Source organism: Aythya ferina, assembly GCF_964211825.1.
Source record: "Aythya ferina genome assembly, chromosome: 1".
NCBI lineage: Eukaryota > Metazoa > Chordata > Aves > Anseriformes > Anatidae > Aythya > Aythya ferina.
The window spans coordinates 185,907,153-185,925,324 of NC_140296.1; the positions used below are offsets into that span (position 1 = coordinate 185,907,153).

The following is an 18,172-nucleotide window of genomic DNA, read 5'->3' on the forward strand; positions in this document are numbered from 1 at the left end:
CTTCCAAAGTCTATTAGAAAGGGTATTTGTACTTCAGAATTAATTATGCAGTGTGCCCTGACCTAGCAAAACTGCATCTATTTAGCTGTGCAGAATGAATTTGTTGAAAAAAAAAGCAAAATGTTCATTATCAAGTATGATAATGATCTATGTAGTGCTCAACACTGCTCATTTTAGGATTATAGTTTATTCTCTCAAGTGTGGAGATAGGGGCCTCAGACTGCTTTCAGTCCTGTTAATTCTGTTCTTGTATTTTAAAAGATCATTATTAATTTTCTGGATTTTTTTTTGCCACCTATTTTCTCTTAGCTCTAGCTAAGGGCTAATCGGAAAGTCTAAACAGGGCTTTTCAGTTAATTACGAAATCAAGCTATGTCTTCTGTCCTGTGCTGGAATCATGACTGGCATCTACATCCTCATAAAACAACAGGAAATTCAAATGGGGGCTTTTGTGTCCTGATATGTAAGTACACTTAGGTCTTATGGCCAAGGCTTTCTCCCTAAAAAAGATCAAAACTTTCTGGGAGTAGCTCTGTTATGTGAGAATTCCAGCTCTGAATAAATACAAAAAGTCTAACTCTGCAAATGGGAAATACAGAGGAAGATCAGAAGTTGTGAAGCACTCCCTTAATTAAGTAAAATAGAAGTTGATGCACGAGTGCATAAACGTTTTTTATTTTTAGCATCTAACATACAAATTATATACTTGCACGCAGCTGTTGTAATGCAATTGCTTGCTCTTTAGAGACTGAGGAGAACAGACCTGAATGTTCAGGGTCCCGTCTTTTCAGAATTTCCTTATTTCAGACAAAAAGACATTGTCTTTCTGGCTTGTGCATGGGCAAACTGTGTGTGAGTCCCAGTGTAGTAAAAAAAAAATCTAGAAAAACCAGTTGTTCCCTCACTGCCCCCCATCTGTACAATCAGATTATGAGATGCAATGCAGGTCTAAGACATTCTTTCACATTCACTGTATTTCCTCACTTAACACAACTTATTTTTCTGTTACTTTGGACATTTGTAAGCTTCTAGATAAACTGAGGCAAATAATTCTATACCAGGACGTGATTTAGTGAAACAGCAAGGAGAAGATGTAACATTAAGCTTTAGTTTTTGTTTCCTGACTCTCAGGGCAAAACTACGCAGTCCCTGGTTTCATGGTAAGTTCTGGTGTCGTAGACAGAGGAAATGTGCTCATTTGTAGCTAGGAAATACTGGTCGTCAAAAGGCAACTCCAACCTATAAACAGAAAGCAAATTATAAAATGTTGAGAAATGTGCATAAAAATACCAGGGCAGGGATTTCGCTGTGATCTCTCTTACACTGAAACAGTTGGTCTGTCTTTGGGTGTGAGCATTCCAGGTGTAAGACATAGGAGTGACCTCGTCCTGTGAGCACACCTGAAAGCCAGTTTACGCTAGCACAAAACCATCCTGCCAGGGTTATCCGACCCTTTTTCCCCTGTGTCTGTGAGCCCTGCAGCTTTCCCTGCATCAGCTCCAGCAGCTGTGTGGCTGTAGGCAAGCTGGGACAGTTCCTTGAATCCATAATTAGTTAATAAATAATCAGCTTTATTTTTCAGAGTTCCCCTTGTCAGATTCTCTCACCTGCCACACAGGACTCAGAACAGTGACAGTGGAGAGTACCTTAGGGGAAATCACTGCCCTTTTTATAGTCTTGAAGTTACAAATTATTTTTGGTATGGTTACTGAAGGCAAGTTTGGAAATTGAAGCTTGCTGAGGAGAAGGGGAACTTATTCTTGAGGGTCCATGGGGTATTTGCTCTGTCTTTCGTAACTCCTGCATTATAAAAGGGGTTTCAACTTGCTTTGAAAATCTCGTTAGAAGTTCTAGCTGAAAACCTGGAGATCACGCAGAGCATGAGAATAAAACTTTTTTTGTGAAAATTGTTGTTAAATGGTAGCATGCTGATAATAAGTTCTAGCAAGATACATTTATTAATGATCCTAATTAATATTTTAATGAAAAGAAATCCAGAAGTTAATTCATAAGGCACAAAAATCCTTGCTTCCATTTTCTGCCTGTATAAAAATACAGACCCAAATTCTGTCTTAGCTGTCTCGAGCTCCAAATGTTCCAAGCCTTAGTTTGAAAAAGGCCTAAAAAGCTGTGCCAGACCAGCCTTTTGACAGGCTTTTGACCTGCTACACGAGGCTTTGTTTGCTTCCACCCTTCTCCCTCCCTTCCAGTGCTACTGGGAAGATGCAGTGTGTGTTGTATGTGTAGGCTGTACATGAAGGTGGGTACGTTGCAATTGCAAATATTTTGAGAACAGTACCCAAAGTTTTGAGGGGGAATTTTGTCTGTAATCAACTGTATTTTATTGGCAAGAATAAAAATCTCTCCCTTCGCATCTTGTTCCTTTTTTTTTGTTTAAATTGCTAGGTATGTTGTCAGTGGTTATGGGGAAGTTATGGAAATGATGCTTTGAGTGTGGCAATAAAGATAAGCCATGACCTTTTATACTCCTGATCTGTGAATGAAAATACAATTTTCCTTTCTGTTAGCACCAGGGAACGATGAAGCTGCCATGTTGAAAAGTGAAATATTTGAAGATGTTTAATTACAGTGAGAACATTACAAACACATCACTCTGCCATAGTAATGCACAGGTGCTCCTAGTAAAAACTTCTGATGTGTCAATATATATATGGAGCCTGCTACACATGGAAACAAATGGCCCTTCATGCAGAACTGCTTATCTAAGTATCTGCATAGGATGATTCATTTTGAGTAGACTTTTCTCACCCAAGACACCCTGCTTCTTGTCAGTAGCATGAACTTGCTGATAAGATGTGAACTGACTCATTCCAGGAGTGCTGCTCAGTGCTGGCCATGTCTTTTGGCACCATCTTCTGATGGTCCACACAGGTGGGCCTTTGTGTTAGCCACTTTTGTAGAGGTTGACAAAAAGCTGTGACATTTATTTGTAATCTTCCTGCCGTTTACATTGCTATATCTAGAGGTAAGTATCAGAGTCTCAGAAACAAGCTAAATTGTACGTAATCCTTTAAAAAATTGTACTAGCCTTGCATTTCTTACAGAGGGTTGTTCTGTAGTTGAAGCAGTAGATTGGAAGTCAGTGGGACTAAATAATGGTCACTCCCTACACTTTATTCAGACTTTCAACATAACCTAGAGAAAGCTTTCCCTTGTAGGAGTTACTCGTAAGATAAAGATAATGATGCCTCCTTACTTCAGATTATTATTGGAACACACTTTTCAATAATTGTGCCACTTGGGATATCAGAATAGTTGATGGGTGCTTTTCTTTTAGCTCCAAGAAGACACAATAGCCATTCCACAGCTAGGAGTGAATGTGACCAGTATTTTCTGATTCATGAATTGAAGAAATAATTTTTTTCTTTACTGGTTTTGCAGGTTTAAGTATTGCTATGGAAGTATCTAACAGGGAAAAAATTGTAAAGCTCCTTGCTCCTTCTTTCTTGCTTCTTAAAATGAGAACAAGATGCTTCAAGGAGAAAAAGATGCAAAAATAACCCAATCTCTGCAGGAAGCTCCAAGTCCTTTATTTTCTGCATTTTTAAAATTTGTTTGAAATAGATAACTGGCTCATCTTGGATGTTCTTTGTGCTTCACTACAGATTCTGGATTTTGGATTGGCCAGGCATACAGACAGTGAGATGACAGGTTACGTGGTCACAAGGTGGTACAGAGCCCCGGAGGTCATACTTAACTGGATGCATTACACGCAAACAGGTCAGTATCTCTTTGGAAAAGTCTTAATAGAGCTGACGCATTCAGTGAATCAGGCAAGTCCGTGGTTCTGAAGTGAGTGAGAAATTGGAGGTGGACGTTACAATTTAATTACGAAAATCTTCCTTGTAGATAAATTGCAGACAATCATTTGGGGTTGTGGTTTTGGTTTGGTTTGTAGGATTTTGGTTTGTTTTTGTTTGTTTGTCTGGTTTTGTATATTTTCTAAGACTCACAGAAAGTTCCAACATGGTTGGAAACAAGCCTGCTGCACAAACTTGTGCTCTGCACTGACTAATCGTTCTGCAAAGATGTGCTGATTACAACTCGAACAGACGGGGAAATGGCAAAAGGGGGCAATTTAATGCTGGGATAGAAGTTTTTGAAAGCATGCAAAAAATACTTACCACATGCATGTGCTTGTTAGTGAGAAACTGATTCTGCCTAATACCAGATTATCTTCTGTTTGCTAATCAGAAAGCCTGGTAGTTTTCCCTGCACTGTTTATCATACTCTGCAAGGCACTCATTTATATTGTACCAGGCTGTAAAGGTAAACATTACACTTCTTGAAAATATATTTTAAATTAAACTTTATCTACATTTAGATGGACAAATATTCAGTAACTTAATGCCACTGTTGATTTTTTTTTGCAGTTGACATCTGGTCTGTGGGCTGTATAATGGCTGAAATGATAACAGGGAGGCCTCTGTTCAAGGGAAACGATCGTATCCTTCCTCAGTGAATTTATGACACCAATATAAGAAAATGATGAGAGGCACTGATGTGATACAGTAGGTCTGTTGAAAAACCGATGAGCATAAATTGAAAATAATATTATATTGGATAGCATCTTGTTATTTAATTAGTTATTTGGTATTTGTATGAATTTTGCACATCAGCAAATTAAAACTCATTACTGAATATTTTCAATAGAGAGAAAGAGATCATCAGGTAGAAGGTTCAGTGATAATAGAAAAGGTAAATATTGATTTATTTATGGTTTTTTAGTAATAGTTTCCACGCCTGCAGAACACACAGATAAAGTTCTGGTGCAGTATATGGACTTACATGCATATGCTAGTCCATTTCATGCTTTTTGAGACTTTTATCAAAACATGTTATGTAAGTAATACCTAGTAAAATATTTTAGATTTACAGAAAATTTGGTCGTATCATTTCATTGCTGCGGAATTAAGAAAATAATTGAGATTCAGCCCTACTTCAACCTTAGGTGACACTTCGTTGGCAATAGTGGCTGTGACAGACCATGGAAGACAACATTAATAGAATACAGCAAGAATTTTTAATTGTTTTGTTTAACAGTTTTGTATCTTTGACAGTTCAGCCTAATCATTTTTCACTGCTTGGAACCTTGTGTTCCAGTCAATAAACTGCTTATCTGCAAATACTTGATTATAGAATCACAGAGTTACAGTCGTTTAATTTGGTTTATGTATATACTTCAGTATTGTGTGTATGGTTAGGGCTTTGTTACATGGATTGTATTATTCTTGTTTTGTGAGGTAAAACATAAAAAGGAAGACTGCATTCATAAAAAAAAAAAAAAGGAACTATGGAAGAGTAGAATGGATGGAATTATTTCAGCTGTAAAAGCTTTAAGTATGCATTAGGTCTTAACAAGAAAATAGTAAAATGCATGCCATAGAACAGCAGCTGGCTTACACGGAGCATTTCTCAACTAATGCTAACCTTCAGCATTCTGGTACGTAAATAAGGAAATGAGTCATAATTTTCAAGTTCTCCTGTAAATGTAAGAGTGGAAAAACTCATATTTTAGTTACATTGGACTGTGGGTATTTCAGAACTGTTGGATGAAATTATGTGTCCTGTGTTATGAATAAAATTACCCTAGCATAATTATAATGGTGACCTTCAGGCGTATGGATCAGTATGAGCTGTTGTCAGGGAAATACAGCTTTCAGTTCAGCTGTGTGTAGATGAATATTTAAAAAAAAAAAAAAAAGTGATTTTTGGTTTAATATTCTGAATAGGTTACCCTCCTAATTTGGTATGGTGGTGTGGGATTTTTATTTATTGATTTATTTATTTCACCAGCATGACCTGCCATTTGCTTTTTTCTTCAGGGGTTGGTGGAATCTGCACATACTTTGAGCTCTGACCTAGCTTCTAGCATCTCACCTGCTACTCTCATTGGACTAGCAGATGAGGTACAAAGCTGGTCTCTACCCCATTAGCCTCTAACTATGATGTTTCTTCTTTAAAACAGCTGGTGTTGTTGCTGATTTGTTCTGTGCTGGTTTAGGACACAGAAGACAGCGAGCATACTGATGCCTAATCCCAATTACTGATCATCAAAATATCAGCATGTGGAATCAAGCTAAGCAAGTAGGAAATGATGAGGAAGAGAATTATTTTTTTCCCTCTTGAACTTGCTCAATGTAGAAAAGCACTAACAAAGACTGGTTTCCTCTGATTTTTGTTTTGTTTACCATACCACCCAGTGTTCCCTGAGACCTTTCCTGTCTCTGCAATTGCTTTAATCCCTCTTATTTACCTAAGTTTTGGGTAGAGTAGGGCAATGCATACAATACGTGTGTTGATTGTTCAGATACTCCAATACTTTTCAACTGCTCTTGACCAAAAATATAGAGGAGGCCTGATGATGTTAGAAGAGTTTGCAGATGATTCAGTTGTGTGTTCCCAAGTTTTATAGTTTATTCTGGATGCTTTCAATGTCTTTGCCTTTTGGAAGAAAACTGGTGAGCTTTAACCTCATCTTTTGTAAATCTTCTGTTTAGTTGTTGTATTGTTATTTTTGTTTTATCCTCCAATAGCAAAGAAGCACAATTTTTGCAAGTTTTCCCATGGTGAAAGACTTTGTTCCTTATTTCTGGTATTCAGATCTGGACCAACTCACAGAAATAATGAAAATAATGGGTACACCAACTCAAGATTTTGTGCAAAAACTGCAAAGTCAAGATGTGAGTATTCTGCTTCAGCAGTTTGTTTTTCATGTCTTCATTTTACCTAAATTATTCTCAGTTCTTAAACTGGCTGAGATAATACGTGTTGACTACTGAAATTATCTATGGTATCTGCCTTACAATGCTTTTCACACCCTAAATAACTACTGAACGTTAAGGGGAAATAGAAAATGATCAAAACACTGAAAAATCTGTATATTTAAATACTTCAAAGTATGCAGTGTGGAGCATATAAACAGTTGAACTGATGCATTACCTCCTTTACTGGAAATGCACTGAAAATATGAACTATTCAGAGGACCCAGTCGTTCTGTAGGTGTCTCTGACTTCTGCTTTCCTATTCCTGTGTGGATGTCTTTCTAGAATCCTTAAGCTCCTACTACAAAGAACCTAAAATTAATCATTAGGCTAACTGTACAATTTAAATACTAATGAATTTCTGTAAAAGATACACTTCTAGAGAATATGATGCTCTTTCAAATGATGCATACATATTTATTCTAATTAATATATTAGATATTGAGCAGTGGTAATGGAAACTTTACATATAATTTCTTAATCACAATTTTAAGGTGTGATTTAAAAATGTTTCTTTCAACAAGAAGGTGAATATAATCACGGTTTATGACAAAAAATATTCCATTTGTAAAGGTGCTACCAAAGCGTTATTAAGTTTCCTACTAAGCACATTAAGGAGGCAAAGTTCTAATTAATTATTCATGTTTCTTTTAAGGCAAAAAACTATATAAAAAGCCTCCCAAAAGTCCAGAAAAAAGATTTTGCATCCGTCTTGAAGTATGCGAATCCTTTGGGTAAGACACTTTGTATGGATGTGCACAATTTGTGTTGTTCTTGTGTTTGCATTGGAGGCAGCAGCAGTGTCAGTCATGCGATAGGTTACGTGGTGGTTCTCGTGCTATTCTACCTCTTGCTTTCCATAATTCATAATTTCAATTCTAGTGGCTGAACTTTGCCAAGTTTAGAACCTGCCAGGAATCAGATGATTCAAAAGAGTCAAAAAAATAAGTACTTTGTGCTTTAGGCTCCAATCCAGGCTATGCTTAATGGTTTTACTGGAGCAGCTTTCCCAAGAGCCGTGGGGATTTAAATATATGTAATAAATTTTTCTGTGTATTATATTTAAAATATAATTCTGAAAGTTCATTTTCATCTACAATAGAAATGCAGGCAAATAGAAAGCTGACATTTTAGTCATGGAATGAATACGTCCCGAGAAACATCTGTGCATTCCTGCGAAGAACTGGCTTGTATTTGGTGGATATAAACAGCTAGAAGAATGTACCAAGCGTGCATGACCTGAGGCAGCAAGAGCTCTGAAGTGGCTCTGCCCAAGCTTTATCCATTCCCCAATGACCTGAACACTCACAAAGCCAGGCTTTATTAACATATAAATTAGGATAATTGAGTTTTCTGTATTTAAGAAGTCAAAATGATATATTCAGACACTGTAGGATTATAAAGCAGCTCTTACCATGGCTAATCTGCTGGCCTTCTTAGCTGCAGCAAACTCTACCCTTTTCCATGTAAAGAAATTTCTTCCTAGCACCTCTTTGGCCATTTGGCTGCTCCTTATGTAAAGAACAATTGCTCATGGTCTGGGAGAGACGGTTGGAGAGGCTGGACTTGTACTGTTAGGTGGATTGTTGGACTTGATGATCTTAAAGGTCTTTTCCAACCAAAATGCTTCTGTGATTCTATGAATCCATAGCGTGGCAAGTGGGCATTGCAGCGTCCTGGCCCATGTTGCTGTCCCTTCCTCCTTTCAGGTGCTCCACCCAACTCAGAAATACCCTTACAAGACTCTTACAGAACGAACACCCAATGGTTCTGCTTTGTAAATCTGTCTATATGCTTAAAACATCCCCAGGACAACATTACTTTGTACAAGCTGGAATCAGTGGCGTGATTTGAATGCAATGTTATTTGCCGTTCGATAGCTGTAAGCCTTTTGGAGAAGATGCTGGTGCTGGATGCAGAGAAGCGAGTCACAGCAGCTGAGGCTTTGATGCATCCTTACTTTGAACCAGTTCACGATCCTGAGGAAGAAATTGAAGCTGAGAAATACGATGACACATTCGATAACATGGATCTACCACTGGATGAGTGGAAGCGTGAGTTTAGTTTTGTGATGTGTTCAAAAATGGATAGATAGAAAGGCCATCCAAAAATGGGAATGTTCTCCTTTCCAGCTGGCTTTGTCTGCTTTTAAGGGAACAGAACAAGCAGGCAGCAGTAAGACAGAGAAACACTGCTGGTCAGCCAATGTTTCCTTTTATCAAGTCCTCCAGAAACCATCACCAAAGGTTTTCTTCTCTTCCTCCTAACAATGGATCCTCTCCTCTCTTTCTCCGTGTGTCTTCCTTCCTATCTCCTGCAATGCAGGAAAGAAACCATTTCTGTAACGTGTTCCTTACAGTGCATAGGACAGGGTGACAGATTCCTCAACTGTTTGCTCTATAGGACTGCAGCTGTTGCTGGCCTTAATTTTCAGTTAGATGTTTTTACTCCCTGAGAGAGTCTGTCTCAGCAGAGATTTAAGTCTGAGCCTAGTTTTCATCTTCCTTCAGAGTTCTGTGTTTTGGCTCTGAGATGAGGACTTGATTAATAATTCTGCTGTGCTCCTAGTCACAGTAGTTTACTTTCTGGCCATATTGTCCATGGTCGTGTAATGTCAGTGCTCACACCTCTTGAAAGCATCCCCAAGATTTTAGTATTGGGCTACTTCTTCAAAACTGAAGTGGCAAAATGGTGGTAAAATGATCCCTGATTCCCTTACTTTTTGTACTCTTTCTCTTTTTTGCCTGAAGAGGTCTCAGTCTTCTTCACCTTGATCAGGACCTAACCATGCTGGGAGTTGCATCTTGCCTCATGTCTGTGCAGCTCCTTTTCTGACCAGACAGCAACGCTATGTTTCTTCTGTTGTTTTCCAGGTATTACCTATAAAGAGATACTGAACTTCAAACCACCACTAACATCAGAATCAAAGGAGACAGCAGTGTAATTGTATGACCTGGTCTTTTCAGAACTCAGAAGACAGCAGGAAAGTTGTAAATGTTTGTGATATTTCAGGTGTATAAAACTTTTATAAATAAACTGGATGTAACCTGTTTCATCTCCACTGTAAGAAAGAGCAGTGTCTTTTACTCTGCATGTGGAAGTGGAGCCTCTGGGATTAGCATCTCTGAACTGTCCAGAAGATAATTTCTGCCCACAGCTTCTCCCTTCTGCATGAAAGGATTCAGACTGTGATAATCCTCTGCCATCCTTGAAAGAGCAGGTAGGGCCAATTCTTCAAATCACACGTGAGTACAAGTCAGCACTGTCAGCAAGCGGAGACACAGAGGATGTCGGTGATGTGCAGCGTCTGCTCTCCAGGGCTGTTGAACCATCCCAAATGTAAAAGGTATCAGTGTGACTTCCTCTGGAATATTTCACCTTGATGAGCTGCCTGTGGAGGCTAATCAGCTTCTGTTTCCTCAGCTAGCGTAGCGAGTAGTGGAGACACGGCCTGAGTGGAGGCCTATTTCCTTTGTCTTGTCTGACAACCAGGCCTGACAGATTTATGCAAGAGGCAAGAAGCAGACAAGTGTCAGTGTCCTATTTTTTAAAAGTAACTGGTGTGGTAGGACAAGATTTCCCAAGTTCACTAGGTGAGCAGCCACTTGGTAAGCAATCATTTTCAAGAGTTACAGTCTTTTTATCTCAATACAATGCAGTCTCTTTGTATAACAGACTGGGGATCAAGGATTTCCAGGGAGAAACTCTTTTAAGACATTCTGAAATGTTGTAAGCTCTCTAGCATCTTAGTGTAGAAACAATCATTGAAAAAGTGCATCTTCTCAGAGGACATGCTGATTAGCTAATCAGCAGTGCTGATCCTGAAAATCCAGCAGCACGCAGGTGGCATTATAGAAAATAAAACGAGGATAAAAATATGACACTGCAGCTATTCATGCAGCAAGCTGTCTTGTTCTTGGTGTGTGGAGGTGTTGCCAGGTGCAGAACAACAACCGTTCTTTTTTTCAGCCTTCTGAAGTCATCTTACCTGGGGGGGAGCCCTCAAACCTTCTGCTGGGAGGTACCTTACAAGAAGGAATCAGATTCCTGATGACCTACAGGGGGATGCCAGATGCTTCACGAGCTCCTGTTACTGTCTGGCTTCATTTATTGTATTTTCCTAGGTGCTTAGTTCATAATAATCTCTCAGATGTGGGAAAAATAAATTAGCAAACCTTTGTTGCAGAATTTCTTTGTGAGGTCACTTCTCTTTGTTAAAGGTAATCTCTTTCAAATCAACTGCTTGGACATGGATTATTCCCAATGCCGTCTGCTGTTTGTGGTGTGTTGCTGCTAAATGAAACGGTTGTGAAGGAAGACAATTTATATTGTGGGTAATAACTGAAAAAGAACTAACAAATTACTTGTGGTTTGGGTGGGTGGTTTGTTTGTTGTTTTTTTTTTTCTTTAATAACTAATTTAAAACAGACATTTAATCAAGGCATCGTTGCTCTGTTTCTTTCCATGAATGTTTAACTTAAACACCTGTAAATAATGATGTTTGTTTAAAAATTATTCACAATAAGCATTGATTAATGGAGACAGGCACCTAGAGAGACTAAATGGTAACAGAAACCTTGAATTATTGATGTACTTGACAAGTTGTTAAAAACTGTAGGTTCAGGAATGCATGATAAAAAGCAGTGAATGCAATTTGGAACAAAACATTTTTCCACCCTGGAGGTCACTGAGGAAGGCACAGTTGGGGCACCCCCATTTTGCACTATTGACTTTCTGCTTGGGCTACACTTTCTTGTTAAATAGGAGCTTTTTCACTTACTAAGCGTTTTTTAAGATCATGCATCATCGTGGTCCTCTTAAAAGTCATGGAAGAAAAGTGGCTGTTGAAATGAGTGGGTTTTGATAGAGCCAGTCAAGGGCTGGAAAGAATGTCAAAACTTCTTTGGAAATGCCCCCTTCATAATTTACATGGAATTGCAGCATCCTAACTTGTAGCAAAAGCCTAAAGTCTTGAGGTAATGCACATGGCTCAAATGTTAATCAGGCTTTAAGAGCTTTTTTTCTCCATTGCAAACCTAGTTTGCTTTTTCTTCATAAATTCTTCAGTGGGCGTTTTACACCATACACACACCCTAGCTCTGGTGAAATCAAGCCCTAAAAACCTCCAGTGGCTATGAGGAACTTTGCCTCTTTTAATCTGGACTTCTTTTAGTCTACTACTGCAGAAGCAGCTAGCCCACATGAGAAAGAGATGAGAAGATAATGTGAGGTTTCTCTGTCTGGAGAATACAGAACTCCTGAAATAACTGCGGAGAAGACCTTGGTGGATGTGCCAGAAAAGACAGACGTACTGCTGTGCTGTCTAGTCAGTAAACAGTATGTAAGGACAACTAACAAACACGGGAAGTTTGGTACATCTTGGCGTGATGGTGCTGTGAGGAGACCAGAATCTGAAGAGACTGCTCAAAATAGCAGTAGAGATTATTAGTAAAATAGCTCATCACGAGAAATGTGAGCTGAAGGCAGAACCGTTTTGCATGGGAGGCAGCTGCTGCTTCAAGGGGAGAGACAACATTTCCTAGGGTTTTATTTGCTGTTTCTACTGGTGCTAAGCAACTCAGGAATAAGAGCCCAATTTCTGTTTGCCTTAAGGAGAACTGTAAATATGTTCTGCATGCACTTGAAATGTATTGTCAAAAATAAAGGTTGGGGTTTTGTTTCTTACACAATAATGGTCTTATTCCCTGTGTATATTCCCAAATGTGTAATCAGTACTGAAAATACTGAGTAATTGCAGTATCTGGGGACTGCGTGAAACCTCAGACTGTGGGGACATTTCATGTAATATGAGCTGCTGATGTAGTTTACTTTGGAAGTCAGTCAGACCGCAGATCCCAAGCTTTCTCCCCTTTTCCAAGCTGCACGTCAGCCACGGGGCAGATTTGATTGTACTGCTGCCACCTGATGAGTTCCTAGAGCATCCTGAGTGTTGCCAGACGTCCCTGCTTTGTTCTGGAGGATGGGATTCACACGCTTAACCACCGCTGCGTCCCTCAGCTTGGTTTTAAAGGCCAAAGTCAGGTTGACAGCCACCAAGCATATACACCTTCAGGTTGAGCGGGGACCTTCGCCTTGAAAACCTACGTGCCTCCCTGCTTCGGGTTAAGATCGTCCCATGAAGTGTCCATTGCACTGAAGACTTATTGTTCATGCTGAGTTTCGGTAACGTGATGGTGTGGGCCAGACGTGGCTCACCATTTCACTCCTGGATTGTTTTCTGTTGTGTTATTGACTTCACTGAGGTGAGTGCTAAATGTGTCCTGCAAAATGCGTTCAGGAGATCTGCTTCACTGTTAATTTGGAGCTACTGATCATACGAGCTGAGGGGGATTCTTTTAGCTCCCTACCTTGTGATCTGCTGTTCACATACAACTACCAGATGCTTCTGGTCTGCTTCAGCTAAGGTTATGTGGAAAAACAGCATGTTAGATGCTGGTGTTCACTGCATCTTGCCATGAATTATTCCCCTTAGGCTCTACATAGTCGATGCAGGTACCAGGGAAAGATCAGGGGCTCATAACACCCGCTGTCTGCTGACTGATTTTCCATCTCTTGAAAACATTGTAGGGCAACTGACTGGAAGCCGAGTAATACCAGGGGTGGTTTTATGGACTCCAGCACTTAAAATCTCCTAAGTAGTTTTAAGAATTCAGCAGGGTGAGCTGGAGAAAGATCAAGAGAGGAGGACTTCCACCACGCAGACATCCTGTGCAACCTCATGGACTACCAGTTAATGAGCAGCTCTTGTGCGCAGCTCTTGGGACTGCTTATTTGTGGTGATTTGGGGTACTAACATCATGGGCTAAAGACTGCCTTGCCATCTAGCAGCCGCTGGCAGCTCACAGGCACAGGAATGATGCATGCTTTGGAGCCACCACAAACAGCATTCCTCTGCGAGGAGGTAAATGGGGACAAGGGAAGTATTGAAGGATTCATTATTTTTGTCTGCTGCTGTTCTGCTCTGCAAGCAGAGTTCCCTAATGCAACTTCTCTGCCTTTCATTGAAGCATGTTAAATGCACAGTTATCTTCAGGAGGCAAAATGCAGCAACCAGTGAGGCAAACCAAACAGAATGTAGTGAAAGCAATTGCTCAGGTCCCATGTGAGAGCTCTGCCGTGCTGCTGCAGAGCGCCCTTTGGGCACGTGCGTGGCCAGGGCAGGGAAAGGTCCTTAGGGACATGGTTTAGGGGGTGATACTGGTGGCAGGGGGTGGTTGGACCAGATGATCTTGGAGGGCTTTTTCAACGTTAATGATGCCATGAATGGCTCTAGCATGTTCGGGTGGTGCCCGCAACAGTGGGACTCCCATCAGGTGAGGCTCCTGATACCAACGCCACCAAAGGCTGCTGCTGTCGGTTCAGTCTGGTGCTAATGAGAAACCCACTGATTACTGAAGCAGTAAAATTACACAGCTCGTGGACACCTCAGGCATTTAGTCCACCAGGGGCCTGGGTCAAGGGAGCTTTTCTGTGGCATTTCAGAAGCTCTGTTTGTACACAGAAGTTCCTACCTCCCAACAGCACAGCTTGGCATCTGTCCAACCACGATGCTGTTCTAGAAAACTCCTGAAATTTATGGTTTTGAGTCAAATTTGAATTGTCTTTTATTTTTTTTCTATAAAAACGGCAGTGTGCTACTGCAAGGAGAGAAAATACGGCTGAGAAGTCAAATCAGGAAAACATGGATGAAGGTTTTCACTGAAGCACCCCCCCCCCCTCTTTCAGGATCTAGGGTATATTACGAAATAACGTTCAGTTCCAGGGAATCCAAATTGCTTCCCAGAAAGAGCCCTGAGCCATGTCTGGAGCAACCAAGCCCTTTCAGAGCATGAACTCTTACGAATCCCGAGGAGATTTTTCATGTAATGCGTAAAATTAACACAGTACAAGCTTGCAATAAGGAGAACATACACAAAATGTCTGCTAGTCCTGAAGCCGGGCACTTTTTAAAGAGGAGGTTAAAATATTGTTGAGGGAGACACAAAACTACAGGGAGCTCACCAGAAAGCATCATGCAGAAGGGAATGTTGAACTGCTGGCATGAGAGGATGGATTCCGGCAAATATTTTATTACATTTGAATGTTCACATTAAATGTAATACATCTGCAGTGGGTGTGTTAGCTAGGGGGGTTAATTCTGGATTTCCAGGCAAATAAATTAAATACTCATCGTAGGGTTTCATTGTTCCAGTAGTCTCAACCTTTCCGTATCATTACTGCCATCAATGCAGCATGCCTAGGTGATCTCCATTTCCCTGTCAATGTGCTTTATCGTATGGGCTTTATGCCATTTTTCTTCATGTGGTACCGCTTTCATTCAGGGAATGGCCAAGGCTTCTCCAGGAACACATCAGGATGGGGCTACCGAAAAAGTTTAGTGCTCCTGCCCCCAGCTCTCGCAGAAGGTGGCGGGTGTGGGGAAAGGCAAGGCAGGCTGCAGGACATGAAAGAACTGTTTTATGGTTGTGGTACCCAAAATGCTCCCCAGAGGAGCAGATCCTCCACCAAAGCCTCCTGTGACGGTTCCCCGTATTTAGCCCAGAGTCCTCAGCATCTGCACCGGTGCCAGGAGCGTCCCCAGGTGCTGCACTCCAGCTGCCTGTGAAATTGGTATAATTTTCAGTTATAATTGATACTTCTGAGAAATTGCTAACGCAGCTTTGGCCTGGGCCCTTTGCAGTCTTCCAGTGACTCCCTGGGCACAGCTGGCAGTGGCCACGTGCACTCCCGGCCAGTGCAGTCAGCTGGCTTCGGAGGGCAAATGTTGTAACAGCAGGGAGCCAGGCAGCTCCTTGCCAGCTGGTCGTAGGTCCAGCAAGCTCTGCCAGGCACGGTTCGTGTACTAGCACAGGGACAGAGCTGACAGTACCTTGAAAACTGTGCTTGCCCCAGATGGATGGATGGTTATCATGTTAATCTCTTCATGCTGCTGTCCCCTCGCCATGAAATACTAAAAATGAGATGTCTGGGAAGCAGTTGATGTGTGGTGTGGGGTCAAGGGGAATACAGTGCACAGAAGAAAATAATATGTATTTTCCCTGCCATTCAGGAAACCTACAGGATGTCATTGCAAGCCTCTATTAACAGGGTTTAGCCCAGCCCCATGCTAAGTGTTGTGACACTAAAATTCACTCCAATAAAGCTTTTCATACATGATGTATTAATGCAAAAGGTAGTGATGAGATAGGAAGGAAAACAACCGCAAGGGAGCACGAAAAAAAAAAAAAAAAAAAAAAAAAAAAAAAAGCCTATACAGGGTGATTGTTTTAAAGGCATTATTGGATAAAATCCTAAGTGAATAATCAGAGCCATCGGGTTATACCACAGGAGTGAGAATACAGTGGATTTGATGTCACACCAACAGAATGGGAGGACAGGGATACGGTATAATTCCCATCCCATGTCACGTTATGGGCTCTAAATGTGACTCATTTATGGCTTCTAAACCAAAGAGCTCTGTTGCTGCTCTAAATTCAGGGGGCTGAATTACCACAGCAGGTGTGAAGCTACAGCCGTAGGTAAACAAGTGAGTATCTGGAGTCTGATTTTGGAGTCAAACAAGTGGGATTCTCTCCACTAACAGAGCTCATTGCAACTGCAATTGCTACAGCTACTCAGTGTTGCCATTTCAAGTCTCAAAGCCAGACCATCAACTACTTTTCCTTTGGTTTTTCAATTGCCTTGAATTTCAGAGCCCTTCATGCTTTATGGCGGGATCAGTGGTTATGATCGCCTGGATCTGATGCCATTCATGTTATGAACTTGCTGCATGTCTTCCAGCTTTGGAACTGCTTTGCATAGCTGGTGTTTGGCAGCATTAGCTGACGTCCTTCGAAATATAAATCATTTATGTAAGTGGAAAATTCGCTTTGCACCGTAATCTCCCGCCTCAGGTGGGACAAGCACGGCTTCCCGTGAGAAAATGCCAGAGAGCTGAACCCAGCTGACAGTGTTGCTGTGCCCCAAAAATGTGCCAGTCATACCCGAGGATGCCTGTAGGGTTAATAAAGGCTTCTCTGATATGATCATGGTTAGCTGGTCCATACATCCCCTGCGATCAATTAGTAGGTTTAAAGAAGATTATTTTAGCTTGTCTGGGAATGTTAGGCCTTAAAAAAAAAAAAAAAAAAAAAAAAGGCAAATCAGTAAGACTGGTCCTAAAGAGTCTGAACCAGAAATGTGCTATTCCTGTTGGTTATTTATTCTTGGAAAGGAGAAAAAAGGAAGCTTGAAAGAGAGCAGAAGAAGCAGCAATTTCCCTCGTTTTCCATTGTTTCTCTATTCAAGTAGCGTTCTTGCCAAATAAATCAAAATCTACCACTTCTCTCCCCAAAAAACAGCCAATCTGCCTGCCTGTGGGGAGGGGATGCTGAGCCAGGCCTGCCTGGAGCTCAGGGCTGCCCTTGCTCAGAGGAGCCGCTTGGCCCCTTCACAGCTCACCACACACACCTGCAGCATCCCTTAGGTGTTAGAATGAGGATGTTTTATGGCAGGGCAAAGTCCCTTCCATCCCATATCTTTTTTGATGGTACATCCCTAAACCGAACGTTTTTATAGAATGTCCTAAAAGATAATGAACCAGTAGGTGGAATGGGTGGCCCATTTGTGTTGGCCACCTTTGCCAGGCTTGCTAAGATCCATGCCAGGAGAACTCCACTGAAGTCAACAGGATGTTTTATAGCATGCAGCATAAGCAAAAGGGGCAGAACCTTGGCTTTAAGGATGTCATCATGGATTACGAATCTGTCATTGTCCTCCTTGGGTACAGGATCAGTAAAGAAGCAGAGAGGACAGAGCCAGCCTCTTTTCAGTGGTGCCCAGGGACAGAACCAGAGGCAGTGGGCACAAACTGGCACACAGGAGGCTCCCTCTGACCACCAGGCAGCATTTCTGTGCCATGTGGGTGCACTGGCACAGGCTGCCCAGAGAGGTGGTGGAGGCTCCTCCTTGGAGATCTCCAGAAGCCACCTGGATGTGGTGCTGGGCAGCCTGCTCTGGGTGGCCCTGGGGGTTGGAGCAGGGGGTCTCCAGAGGTCCCTGCCAGCCTCAGCCTGTGATCCTGTAGATCCAGTACTTCTGTCCCATTGCCAAGGAACGTCAGGAAGAAAAATACTGCTCAATGTGAAAGGATGGCAAAATCTGGCACAATTATATATATATATAAATACAGAGCATTTACCCCCCTAAGTTCTCAGGTTATACTCTCCAGATGTATTTTCTAAAATTATTTTTCTCTCTCACCCAATAAAAAAGCTCTCCTGCCCTGGTACATGCAGCCCTAGTGATGCTGTAGTAGAGATGCAGAGAGAGTATGTATGGAGACTGCTATTGCCACTCAGACATACTCTTGGAAAAAAACTGCCAGG

At 41.3% G+C, this 18,172-nt stretch overlaps 1 protein-coding gene across 3 annotated transcripts in view; it reads left to right on the top strand.

Annotated features, from left to right (window-relative positions):
* MAPK12 (mitogen-activated protein kinase 12) overlaps positions 1 to 12,478 on the top strand; it is a 34,770-nt gene extending 22,292 nt beyond the window's left edge. Inside the window, exons 7-14 of one of the 3 annotated variants that reach the window (XR_014688850.1) lie at positions 3,627 to 3,741; positions 4,395 to 4,466; positions 6,625 to 6,704; positions 7,441 to 7,519; positions 8,666 to 8,839; positions 9,659 to 10,178; positions 10,242 to 10,724; positions 12,308 to 12,478. Coding sequence is in view for 1 of the 3 variants with exons in the window: in XM_084507101.1 (XP_084363227.1) it covers positions 3,627 to 3,741; positions 4,395 to 4,466; positions 6,625 to 6,704; positions 7,441 to 7,519; positions 8,666 to 8,839; positions 9,659 to 9,729 (591 nt within the window). In the remaining 2 variants the exon portion in view is untranslated. Of the gene's footprint in view, positions 1 to 3,626; positions 3,742 to 4,394; positions 4,467 to 6,624; positions 6,705 to 7,440; positions 7,520 to 8,665; positions 8,840 to 9,658 lie in introns of all 3 variants that reach the window. The other 2 variants (XR_014688849.1, XM_084507101.1) reach the window with 2 other exon arrangements.
* The last annotated feature ends 5,694 nt before the right edge of the window (positions 12,479 to 18,172 follow it).